General features: G+C 39.0%; 1 protein-coding gene across 7 annotated transcripts in view; it reads right to left on the bottom strand.

Annotated features, from left to right (window-relative positions):
- Positions 1 to 12,886, bottom strand: part of ATG7 (autophagy related 7) — a 235,602-nt gene that overhangs the window by 179,790 nt on the left and 42,926 nt on the right. For all 7 annotated transcript variants that reach the window (XM_056804664.1, XM_056804663.1, XM_056804665.1 and 4 more), the window contains 5 exons: positions 12,150 to 12,238; positions 9,332 to 9,453; positions 1,921 to 2,011; positions 1,644 to 1,788; positions 170 to 328 (listed from right to left, as the gene is read on the bottom strand). In XM_056804664.1, coding sequence (XP_056660642.1) covers positions 170 to 328; positions 1,644 to 1,788; positions 1,921 to 2,011; positions 9,332 to 9,453; positions 12,150 to 12,238 — 606 coding nt within the window. The remainder of the gene's footprint in view (positions 1 to 169; positions 329 to 1,643; positions 1,789 to 1,920; positions 2,012 to 9,331; positions 9,454 to 12,149; positions 12,239 to 12,886) is intronic.

The following is a 12,886-nucleotide window of genomic DNA, read 5'->3' as shown; positions in this document are numbered from 1 at the left end:
CTGAGTGGCCCTGCCAGTGTCACTTTGATAGCAGAATGCACTCCCTCCATAGTGAAAGACCCGACACAAAACAACTGCAAGAACATGAGCACGCAAGGAGGTCCTTCCACTCTCCCCTACATGCATGCACTTGGGGAAGCAAAGAAGCAACTCGAAGACCTTTACTTACCACTCCTGGGAAGATCTTTTGCAGCCTATCGGCTGCAGCCAGGGCCTTGGGCTTTCCTCCTCCTAAGCAGTCTTCAAATTCATAGAGGGGCTGACGGACGGGGTTTGAATATGAGATCTTGGCATTGTCCACAAAGGTGATGTGCCGGACACCCCAGCCCTGTGGGAAGTGAGGGACAAAGGTTGGTTCTGAACTAGCCGGCCCATGAGGGGCTCTGGAGGGTCCAGGGGGCCCACCCAGGGGCTTCCAAGTAAAGGAAGGGTTAAGAACGTTTCTCACTCTGGCCTGAGAGAAACCTGACATACTTTGTGAAAAATCTGAATTTGTCCTGTATCTAGTACCTCCTTTAATGAGAATCAGAAACAGCATAGGGGAGGAGGGCGCTCTAGGTAGCTCAGTGAATGGAGAGTCAGGCCTGGAGACAGGACATCCTGGGTTCAAATCTGGCCTCTGACACTTCCTGGCTGGGTGTCCCTGGGCAAGTCACTTAACGCCCACTGCCTAGCCCTTAATGCTCTTCTGCATCAGGCAACTTCAAAGTTTAAACTGATTCTGTCCTCATACAAGAATAAAGTCAGACTTTGTGCCTGATTGCCAATCAGCATGTGGTGGCCCTTCTTGGCAGTATTTGATGTTAGCATGAAGGGTGGAGGACAACACTCAAGAATGACCCCTTGTTTTGTTTTATGTGAGTATTCTCTTACAACATTGATCAATATGAATATGCACTTTGCATAATATACATGTATAACCTATATAACCTAGATCAAATCTTTGGGAGGGGGCAAGGAAAGGAGGGAGGGAGATAATTTGGATCTTATAATTTCAGAAAATGTATGTTAGAAATTATTACATGTAATTGGGAAAATAAAATATCTTTGAATTAAAAAACAGAAAACAAGAATTCTAAAAACAACAACAAAAAACCAATGATCCCTAGACTTTTCAACCAAGGTGATTGATCTCATGCTGCCAGATCAATGAGGATCTGGAAATGGGCTTTGAAAAAAAGAATGGTATTTGAATCAAAACTGATAGCTCAAGATCCAGATTACTAAAAGCCTGGAATAAAATACATCTGTCAATTCAGCTTTTAAATTTTATTTCCATCATTATTTCTCCATGGAAGAGAACAGTAACATGGCTAATTCCAAAGAATTTGGTTCTATAATATTTCTATTTGAAGGACTTTTGCATTCCTTAAATATACACTAACTAGGCCAAGGGGGAAAGCAGTGTGGGAATGTGCTGGGCAGTGGGGGAAAAAAAGCAGATATGTTTAAAAACATGTTACGACTAAGCCATATACAGTAGCCAAAATTTAATTATATTGACTCAGCACTTAACTAGAATGTCACATGATTTACATGATTAATCCAGAAGAGTGAAGACAACAGAAACTTAATTAAACACAAAAGGAGGGACTCTAGCTTAACAGGCAAACAGTAATTTCCATTGGCTACTCCACACCTACCATTAATGTCCTGGCTACATTGCAGCCCAGTGTACCAGCTCCAAGTAGCAAACACTTAACAGACACAACTTTGTCCAAATCCAAAGTAGGCACCAACCGCCAACACATCAATCTAAGATTCAGATCCACAGACGACTCAGCCAGCCTGGATAATGAAGAGTAACAGATGAGGATAATAGGACATGTTTCCCAGAAGCATTCATGATGTATGCCAAGACTGTGGCCCAGAAAGTCCAAAAAGATAACAATCTTAAAAAAAAAAAGAAAGAAAGTGTACCTTTTGGGATCCATACATTCACTAAGGTTCACCATCCTTGGGCCCATGCCTCCTTTTTGGTTCTTTTCCCAACCAACGGCTTTTGGGCAATCTGTAAAATCAAAATCATTGACGAAAAGATGAAGAGTAAAACAATGGGGCCACAGATTTCCCCTTTTAAGAGACTAAATACATGATGTAGCACACATTCTCTTTCAGGAGCCTGGTAAAAGCAAATTCGCATCCAAATAAAGTGTTTCTATTTTCTTATGTTTTTAAAGAATTCTACTTAATCAAAAGCCATGCTGGGCAACCACCTCTACTTGAGAGAGCTAAGGGAATATGGGCCAGCAAGAGGAAAGTAAAAAGAAAGAAAAACAGAAGACAGTTCAGTTCTCAATACCCTGGAAACCCTATGGACTCCATGCACTGTGGTCTTATCTGCCTTATGAATGGATTTTAGGAGGTGTCATACCTTATCCTCAAGACCCCAGCTACTCCTCCTCTAGAGGAATTTCCCAAAAATCTTTGTGTTTAATAGTCTTATGTAGCTACACTACTATACTCTGGTCTATATTATTGATTTTATTTATCCTTTCTGAATAAGCATTTCACTTTTTTTATTTATAGTACCTTTGACCTGTTTTTAAAAAGTGAGATGGCATCTAATACTATTAACTTCTGGGTAACAAAATTTAAAGCTGTAAGTGACCTCAAAAGCCATCCAGAGCTTACTTTAATAAATAAAAAAATTGAAGCCTAGAGAGGTCAAATGACTTCTTCAAGGTCACACAGACAGTAAAATGTCGAAGCTGGGATTTAAGACCCTGGGATAATGGTAGATTGTATTACACTGACTTCAAACATGGCAATAATAGTATTGCTGCACCACAAAAATTTCTCTCTCATAACTGGGACACTATTTGAAACCATGAGTCTATCCAAGTGTCTTGGGAAGCCATATGCTTCCTGCTTTGGGGACATCTATAAATTTTCAGCAAAGAGGTGACTCAGTAAATGTTCAGTCACATTGAGAGCTAAGCTGTAATTATTTTTTTTTCCTGGCTTAGTTCTATTTCTAGTATTGAATATTTAAAATGGAAATAATATATCTAAAAAAAAAGAAAAGAAATAACATATCTGGCTTGATTCCCAAAGAAGGCAAGAATTTAAAATACCTTTTCTGGAAAAATAATGGAGTCATATCAATTCATATTATTGGACTTTTTCCAATATGCTTATCCTTAAATATGCAGTATTCTTGGTAAAGCACAGAAAACAAGGTAATCCTTCTTGGTTCTCCTTCCCACAGAAGTTTCTTCCAAATGTTGGCATTTCAAGCTTCCCACAGTACCAACTTTTTTTGCCATCTTGGCTGCATACTTCATTGAAAAAAAATAAAGCTATTCTCCAAAAGTTCCCTCTTTTCTCCTTATTTCACATTCCTCAAACATCTTACCTGACTACATCTTCCTTCAATTCAGTCACTTTTAATAAAGAGGTTTTCTGGAGGCAGCTGGGTGGCTCAGTGGATTGAGAGCCAGACCTAGAGATGGGAGGTACTAGGTTCAAATTGGGCCCTAGACACTCCCTACCTGTATGACCCTGGGCAAGTCACCTAACCCCCATTGCCTAGTCCTTACTGCTCTTCTACCTTGGAACCAATATATAGTATTGGTTCTAAGATGGAAGGTGAGGGTTTAAAAATAAAATAAAATAAGGAGGTTTTCTCTAGCAGATTGCCCCTACTATTATTCCCATTTACCCTTTCTCTTCAGATTCTCCCTATTCGCTGGTTCTTTACTAATTGCAAAAACATTTATCTCTGCCATACTCAAAAAACAAACATAGACCATATCATCACTACTGGTGCTCTTTTTGAATTTTTCTTCCTTTTCTCAGCTAACCATCTTGAAGACTTACCATCTAAAATGACAAGTCATCATGATTCCAGGGGATTTTTTAAGAAAACATGATTTTTGTTGTTTAGCTTTTGTGACTCCATAGATCTCAGTATACTAGGCCCTTCTATCCTTCACTATCTTCCTAGTCTGTCCAAGTTCCTCTTTGCTATTTCTATAACACTATCTATTCATCTTATTCTCTGCCGTTCCCTTCTCTTTTTGCCTTCAGGTCTTTTCCAATGAGTCCTGTCTTCTCATCATGTGTCCAGTCTTTAAGTGTCAGCATTTGACCTTCCAAACAGGAGTTTGAATTAATTACTTTAAGTATTTAATGGTCGGATCTCCCTGCTGTTTGAGGGACTCTAAAAAGTCTTCTCTAGTACCACAATTTGAAAGCATCAGTTCTGCAGCATTCTGCTTTCCATCCAACTCTCATAGTCATACATTGCTATTGAAAATACCATAACTATGACTGAACAGAGCTTTGTAAGCAAGATGATGTCTCTGATTTTTTTTTTTAAACCCTTACCTTCCGTCTTGGAGTCAATACTGTGTATTGGCTCCAAGGCAGAAGAGTGGTAAGGGCTAGGCAATGGGGGTCAAGTGACTTGCCCAGGGTCACACAGCTGGGAAGTGTCTGAGGTCAGATTTGAACCTAGGACCTCCCGTCTCTAGGGCTAACTCTCAATCCACTGAGCTACCCAGCTGCCCCCAATGTCTCTGATTTTTAATATGTTGTCCAGATCTGACATAGCTTTCTTCCTAAGGGGCAAGCATCTTAATTTCATGGCTGCAACCATCATCTGCAGTGATCTTTGAGCCTAAGAATATAGAATCTGACACTGTTTCCACTTCTTTCTCCTCTATTTGCTAGTAAGTGACCATTTTCCATTATCTTGGTTTTTCCACATTCTAAGAGAGAGGGGATGGACTCAAGATGCAGAATATTTCCAGAACATACCAATGTGGGAATGTTTTTTTCTAGATTATTTGTTATGAGATGTTTCACTTTTTTTCCAATGAGGATGGGGAGAGATTGAAGCAAAAGAAGTAAGAATAGGATTGTACCTTATTACCCATCCCAAAAAGAAAATCACAATTCAGAGAATCACTAAAGCATTTTTTAAATGCATAGAAGAAAACAAAAGGAAGGCCAGAAGAAATCACAGACAGGCAAGATAATTTTGAAAATAAGATAATACTATTTATTTATATATTAAAAAGCAAAAACAAAGTGTTCATAATGGAAATTCACAATTTCACAATCCTCTATTTCCATTCTACTATCTATATGGAAATGTTTATTTTAGTTTAGAATAAAAATAAATTCAAAGCGACATTTTTTTCATAAACTCTTTGCAATCTGGCTGCTGACTTCACCATTTGACAGTTACCAGAGGTCTCAGATGTCAAAGATTACATGCCTGACCCTTTCTTTTCCATCTCCTTTGATGGATCTTCTCCCATGTTACAGTCACCACACTTTGTCCAGGGCCCCCTTCTCTCAAGGTAATCTCTTCAGTTTCCATGGGTTCAATGATCATCTCTATGCAGATGATTCTCAGATCTATATATCTAACCCATTTCTCTTTCCTAAGTCACTAAAAGTCTACTGGATATCCTGTAGGCACCTCAAGCTCAACATATGTAAGGCAGAATCCATTATTTTTTTCCTCAAACCCTCCTCTCTTCCAAAGTTTTCTATTACTCTCAAGAGCACCACCTTCTGTCCCTATAATACATATTCCAAACTTCGCTGTCATCTATAACTCTGCACTCTTACTCAATGCATATATCTAACCTCTTGCCAAATACTGTTGTTTCCATCCTCAAAATTTCTGTTAAATTTCCCCTTCTCTCCACTTATATAGCTGACCCCCTAGTCCAGATCCTCATCACCTCTCACCTAAACTAATGCAACAGTCTTCTAACTGGTCTCACTGCATAGGTCTCTCCGTAATTCAATACATCATCCCTTCAACTCCCCAAGTGAGTTTCCTAATGTCTGACCACATAACCCTCCTGTTCAATAAGCTCCAGGGGACACTGTATTACCTCTAGGATCAGATCTAAATCTTTCTGTTTGGCATTTAAAATCCTTCACCCTCTGGAACCTTCCTGATTTTCCAGTTTCCTTATGCTTTGGCTACCTTGGCCTAATTGCTGATTCTTGAACACAATGCTTCATCTATCTCTGTACCTTGACACTGGCTATGACCCATGCCTGGCACAGTCACTCTGCTTAGCTCCACATCTCAGAATCTCTGGCTTCTCCCAAGGCTCAGCTGAATTGTCAGCATCTGCAGGAGGCTTTCCCCCATCACCCCACTACTAGAGCTTTCAACTCAAACATTACTTTCCTTCCACAAGATGTCTTGGAGGCACCTGTTCCTTTATATGCTATCTCCTCTACTGAATGTAAGTTTCTTGAAGACAGATTATTTTCTGCATTCCTCTGTGTAGTGAACACTTAGCACAGGGCCTGGCACATAAAAAGGGCTTAATAAATGCCTACTAACTTAATGAAAATTCTTTTTAAAAATAAAGAACCACAGCTTGGAATTATCTCCACATGGAGGGACTCTGCTCATATTGAAAACCAGCATCAGAGGTATTCTAAGTGTTTATAAAAAATATGAGCTCTATTTCCAAATAGACATACCAAAGATGTCTTTTACCCAAAGCAATGTTTTGAATGCCAGTCATCAGAAATTGCTCATTTATAACCAAATGAGACCACAATTGATGTTGACTCATTTCATCAAGGAGAGAAAATCATCATGTTTCCTACCCTTCCCTCCTGAAAATACAGAGTTCCCAATTGCAGAGCCCCAAAATGGGCCTCTTCTACTTGGGCACCACCCTCATTCAGCAACCTTTCCCCCTTCCTTCTGTCATGTTTTCTTCTGCATTCTACTGGCACAGGTTGGGCTGTGGAGCTAAAAAACACATTTAACCTCACCTAAAACCTCCTGGTTTTTTGGGTCACAGGATTATAGGGCCAGAACTAGAAGAGGCCTCCAAGACTATCTACTCCAAGCCCTTTGTTTACAAAGAAGGAAATGGAGTCTCAAAGAAGTTAAGTGACTTGCCCAAAATTAAACAAGTGAAAAGATGCAGGATAAGGCTTCAAAACCAAAGTTGCTGTGTCATAGAGTCTCCCCTGACCCATAGGGTCAGAAATGGAGAACCAGAATGAGTCTCAGAGGACATCTAGTTCAGCCTCCTCCAGTGTTACAAAGGCAGTCAGTCATCAGAAGGGAGATTTGAATCCAAGTTCAGAGTCAATGTCCCTGCCTTACAATAAGACAATTATGGAATGTGATCAATTCGTATTAATGGGCAAATGGGAAAGAAAAGGCTATAGGATTCCTTCATTTTTACCCCTCCATTTCTAACAAGGGCCTTCCACACACGAATATCATTCAGTGTTTCTTTTGAATTATATTAACTTGGAATATAATAAATAATTTTCAAAAGTATGAACCAGGACCAATAAGGCTAATATAAATCTCCCTGGCATCAATTCAAATCCATATATATATATATGCACACATAGACATACATACATATTCATAAGCACATATATATAATGACTCTTCAAAGACGATCTCCAATGAGCAAGGTGTTGAACTCTTCAGAGTCCTAAATCTAGAAGGATCAAATTTAAATAGACACGGGACTATTAAGGATAAGAAACCCTACAGGTGCCTACTGGTTTATTTTTTAAATGTAACATGATTAAGGGCAGCTAGGTAACACGGTGGAAGGAGAGCCAGGACAGGTATCAGGAAGACCTAGATTCCAACTGGGCTTGGACACTTCCTACCTCTGTGACCCTGGGCAAATCAATTAACTCAATTGCTCTAGCTCTTGCAGTTCTTCTGTCTTAGAACTAATACTAAGATAGAAAGTGAGGATTTTTAAAAATAAAGAAACAAAATGTAACACAGTTTATGTTTTATTGTACTTTTATTTATCTTATTAAATATTTCCAAATGACTTTTTTAAATCCTTACTTTCTGTCTTAGAATCAATATTGTGTAATGGTTCCAAAGCAGAACAGGGGCAAGGCCTAGGCAATGGATGCATGCATGCATGCATGTGTGTGTGTGTGTGTGTGTGTGTGTGTGTGTGTGTGTGTGTGTGTGTGTATGAGAGAGAGAGAGAGGAATGACTTATCCAGGGTCTCATAGCTAAAAAGGATCCAAGATCAGATTTGAACTTAGAACCTCCCGTCTCTAGACCTGACTTTCAACCCAGTGGGCCATCTAGCTGCCCCCCTCCTCCAGTTGCCAGTCTCTGGGACTCTTGGTTGCAGAGATAGTGGTATCCTGAATTGGTAGATGAAGTTTTCTCAAGCTGGAGCTCCCTATACCAATCACAAGGCTTGTTCTTATGCTTTACTAGATAAAGAAAAGGCTTTGAAAAAAAAAAAAACCTTTAAAGAACCATATATGGTTCCAAAATGTAACCAAAATGGCTCTTCTCTCTTAAAAGGTTACCAACCTTTGGTTTACCAGGAGAAATCTTGTATCAAGTAACTGCATGAAAAATACATGCCACTCTATATAATGCCAGAAGAGGGCACTTGGGTGCTAAACAAGAAAGAAGAAAGCTTCCAAAGACTCAGATCTAAAGAGTACCTGGGAAGTGACCAAGTCTACAGAGTACCCCATCCATCTTTCTGTCAAAGCTGATTTACTTGGAGATGCTTATCCACATGGCAGCACAGAACATCCCACAAAATATCCTTAGTGACTGTTCCTGCCTGGCAAAATGACCCAGAATCATTCAGACATGCCTTTACTCCTTGCCAACCCCAGGTCTCTAGACCTAAAACATATTGGACAGAGAGGTAAAGGAAGAAAGCATCACTTTCAGAAGTACTCTTCCTATCTTAGGAAGGCTTATCACTAGGAAGCAGTTGTAGTACATCAGAGAGAGGTCTGTACTTGAAGCCAGGAAGATTTGGGTTTATATCCTATTTTTGACACAGACCAGCAGGGACGCTAACCAAGGCACTGAGTCTCCTACCTGTCTGGCAACTCTAAGCGTAGAAGTTGGAAAGAAAGTGCTGGACTTCACTGGCAGAGGGAATGTTCTCACCTAGGAATTCCTCATCCTCTTTAACAAAATCAAAGGTTCAGCCCTTAATCCTTGTTACATAAGATAGACTCCTCCATCCTTCCAGATGAACAAAGATTAAAAAGACCCAAAGCATCAGTTAGTTTCCTTTAAGAGAAGATATCTTGCATGAGCCACAGAAAGGAATAAAAGCTTTGTGGTTCTTTTTTTTTTTAAAAACTTATGACTTATAACAATTTTCTTCATTTCCTAAGGATGCTTTCCATTTGCTTTCTTCTGAACAGCAGATGTGTTGGGCTCAAAGCAGCTGTTCTTGCCAACAAAGAAGTGGAAAGGTCTTGATTTCTGTCATTTTCATGATTACAGAAGAGGAAAAGGAAGCAAAACCAGTACTAATCAACCTCTGTTTTAAAGACAAGGAGCCTATGGTGAGCAATTACCTGAATTATATGATAGTTCTGGAAGTCGGACTTCAAAGATGATGCTGTGGGTGATGTCCCTTACCCCTTGCAGTGTCCGGTCTCGGAAGCAGAGAACTTCAATTGACTGGAAACGGTCACTCCTATTGTTGTCCCCGCCCCCAGAAAAAGAAATCAGATCAGAGCCTCTGAAAAGTGAGGAGAGAATTCAACAACATGGTACACTTTAGTATTACTGACACGCAGATATCTTCACTTGCAAACAGCCCTAACCTTCTGGAAAGTTAAATGTTTTCATTTCTGCTTGCTTCCAAGTACTCAAGGAGGAGAAAAATGAGCTGATAAGGGTTTTGAGCATATGAGTTTTAAATAATACAATCAAGTATATGTAAACACACACACAATATATATATACATATATATATATACATACACACACATATATACATATACATACGTATTATAAAAAGGAATTCATTATTTCTTTTTTTAATTTAATAGGTAACCTGGAAGTTGTCTTAACATAGAGATATGTAGGGATTAACCAGTTTACAGTGACAGGAAGGAGAAACCATAGAGACAGGAAGGAGGAAACATGAGACAGGAAGTGATGTAGGAAAAGGTTATAAAAGGAGGCAGCTGCTGACAGTTAGGGCTGGCAGTTGCTGGGAAGTTGGCTACTGGGTGTGAGTTGGTCATTGGGGGTTGGTTGTTGGTGGTGTGGGTTAGTGATTAGTTCGTGGCTGGTGTTTAGTTGCTGAAATATAAAGGTGGGCTTGAGTTTACTGAGAAGGCTTTTGGCTTTAGCCTTTAGAGGGCTTCTTGCCTTTTGGGTTTTTGGCTTTTGGTTTGGGCTGTTAGGTTTTTTCCCCCACTGGTCTTCATTGACAGACCTAATTGGGGTTAGATTAAACACTGATTGGGTTGGTTTTGATTAAGCTAGATTGGGTTGGAACTTTATGGGGTGGTTGTTATTACGGGAGTTATAGGCAGTTATAGGTAAATATAGGCAGTTTTAGATAGTAATTATAGGCAGTTATAGATAGTTATAGGATAACTAGTATAGACATTAGGAAATTTCTTTCTATAGTTCTTTCCTATATTTCCCTCCTTTACTATATTCATTTTATTATATTCTTTTACTATCTCTATTTTAATTAAACTAAATTGTTAATTGTTAAAAGCTCCTAGAAGTTTTCTTTTCTCTGGCTTAAAGGGATAATATTAATTTACAACTCTACTATATTCTCATTAAAACTTAAATTATTAAAAACTGCACTCTTATTTTGGCAAAACCTCTAATTTAACCCTTACGGGATATATACATATATGCATGTGCATGCACACACACACACACACACACACACACACACACACACACACACTTGAATTTTTACAAGGCAAGGTCAGGCAAAGAGTCAAGGGAAAGCCCTTTACGACACAGATTGGTATTAATAGAAAAAAAGAATGGCTTGTGTAAAAAGACAAAGAAAGCATCTTCTAAGGCATTTCATGGTGCTTAAAAATATTTCATTACAGTCAAATGCCACTTTTTCCTTATCTGAAAGACATTAAATGTGCATGTTCTTCCTTTAAAACCTGGTAGAAGAGGGCAGTTGGGTAGCTCAGTAGATTGAGAGCCAGGTCTGGAATTGTGAAGTCCTGGATTCAAATCTGACCTCAGACACTTCCTGGCTTTGTGACCCTATGCAAGTCACTTAACTCCCTTTTCTTAGCCCTTACTGCTCTTCTTAGAACCAACACAAAGTACTGATTCTATGACAGAAGGTAAGATTAAAAAAAACAAACTTGGGAGAAGAAAGAAATTAATTACTTCTTTCTCCCTCAACTTTTCTATTTGTAAAGTGAGGATAATAATGTTTACATCCCAGGGCTGTTGTGAAGATAAAATGAGGTATTTGTAAAGCATCTTGAACATTTTAAAGTACTATATAAATACCAGCTATTGGGTATTAAAAATAACAACAAATCAAAACTAAAACAATCTAATTATAGTGATCAAACTTGGGGCCAATAAGAAAACAAGGTAATGAGCTTCCCTTCTTTCTTTTTGGAAGGGAATAAGAATGAAACATGGATACGGAATACTGCCTATAATTTCAGACTGACTCAATGTATTGGCTAATTTTGCTAAGTGCTTTTCTTCCCCCTTTTTTATTCTTTGTTAAAAGGTATGGTTCTCTGGGTGGGGAAGGAAGAAATATACTGGGAAGTAAAGGTGATATAAAAACAAATGAAATCCAATAAAAATGAAAGAAAAACACCTGGTCACAATAATACTGTATCTAACCTGAAATTTCTCTTTTTTATTGTGGGTGGAAGAAGAGAATGATAGTAAAAACTTATGGCAGACCACTTCTAACCTCTAGCAATGAATGTAACCTCAAATTTTCTGATCACATACCCTTCCACCCAGAAATGTCTATAAAAATGATGGAACGGGAACCCACCAATGGCCCCTGCCCATGTCGCATATCTTTATCCATCTGGCATAAAGATAAGGATTGTAAATTAAGGGCCCTGCCCATTTCCATATGGCCCTTTGGCATTTTTAATTCAAACATTAAATGACATATGACCAGCTTTGGCACCTATAGACCAGATAAAATCTTCAAAGGTGATTAAATTGCCCAAAGCCTCCAATTTAAAATGGCAGAAGTGAAAACAATTTTTGAAAAAACAAAAGTTGAATAAACAACTACTCTCAACTCCAATTACCTATGCATATAAGCCCACAGTGCACACTTGCATACACATGTGTACACACATGCGCGCGTGCACACACACACACACACACACACACACACAGAGCCAATACCATCTGTATGCTGCCAGCACCAATAAATTCCTCAACGGCCATCCAGGATATTGTGCTAAATTACAGGGATCATATACTCCAATTGTAATCTGTGAAAAGAAGAAAACTCTGAGTAGGTCAAGTATCATTTAAGATACACAGTACAGCAGATGCCAATGCCCTATTTTCTTGTTTTGACCCTGCTGGGAAGTAGTAAAAATAAGACACTTGGGAAAGGGCCAAGGAAATGAGGCCAGAATAAAACATCCACCCACTTGGCAAGACAAGTTTCATCTACACTTAAATGTACATTTGGGGAAATTATATAAATGATACTCAAGTCTCAAGAAGAGAAGCCCAAGAAGGGCCTTTGAAACCTGCCTCTAATAAGATCAAGCCAAGAGTGGAGAGTTTGCAATATGTGCCAATAGTCCAAAATTAAATAACACCTTGACCAATCTAAGTAGTGGGAAACAAAAGGTTAACAAATGACTAAAATATTGAACTGACTTGGGACAGACCTAGAAGTTTCTTTATGTACACATTCCCCCTCTCCAGGAGACCTAGCTACAAAGGAATACACTTCCCAACAGAGTGTTTGTGCTTTATAGTTTATTCTAAGCACTAAGATGATTCTTTTAAAGTCCTTCTCTGGTGCAAGCCATCGTGGTATGGAAGTGATCATGGGTTCTGGAAGGTTCTTCTACCAGAACACCATCTCTGGCTCTGCTACTATACCAGAAGGAACACGAGCTCAG

Source organism: Monodelphis domestica, chromosome 7 (genome assembly GCF_027887165.1).
Source record: "Monodelphis domestica isolate mMonDom1 chromosome 7, mMonDom1.pri, whole genome shotgun sequence".
Taxonomy (NCBI): Eukaryota; Metazoa; Chordata; class Mammalia; order Didelphimorphia; family Didelphidae; genus Monodelphis; species Monodelphis domestica.
This window is presented reverse-complemented; position numbering and strand designations above follow the sequence as displayed.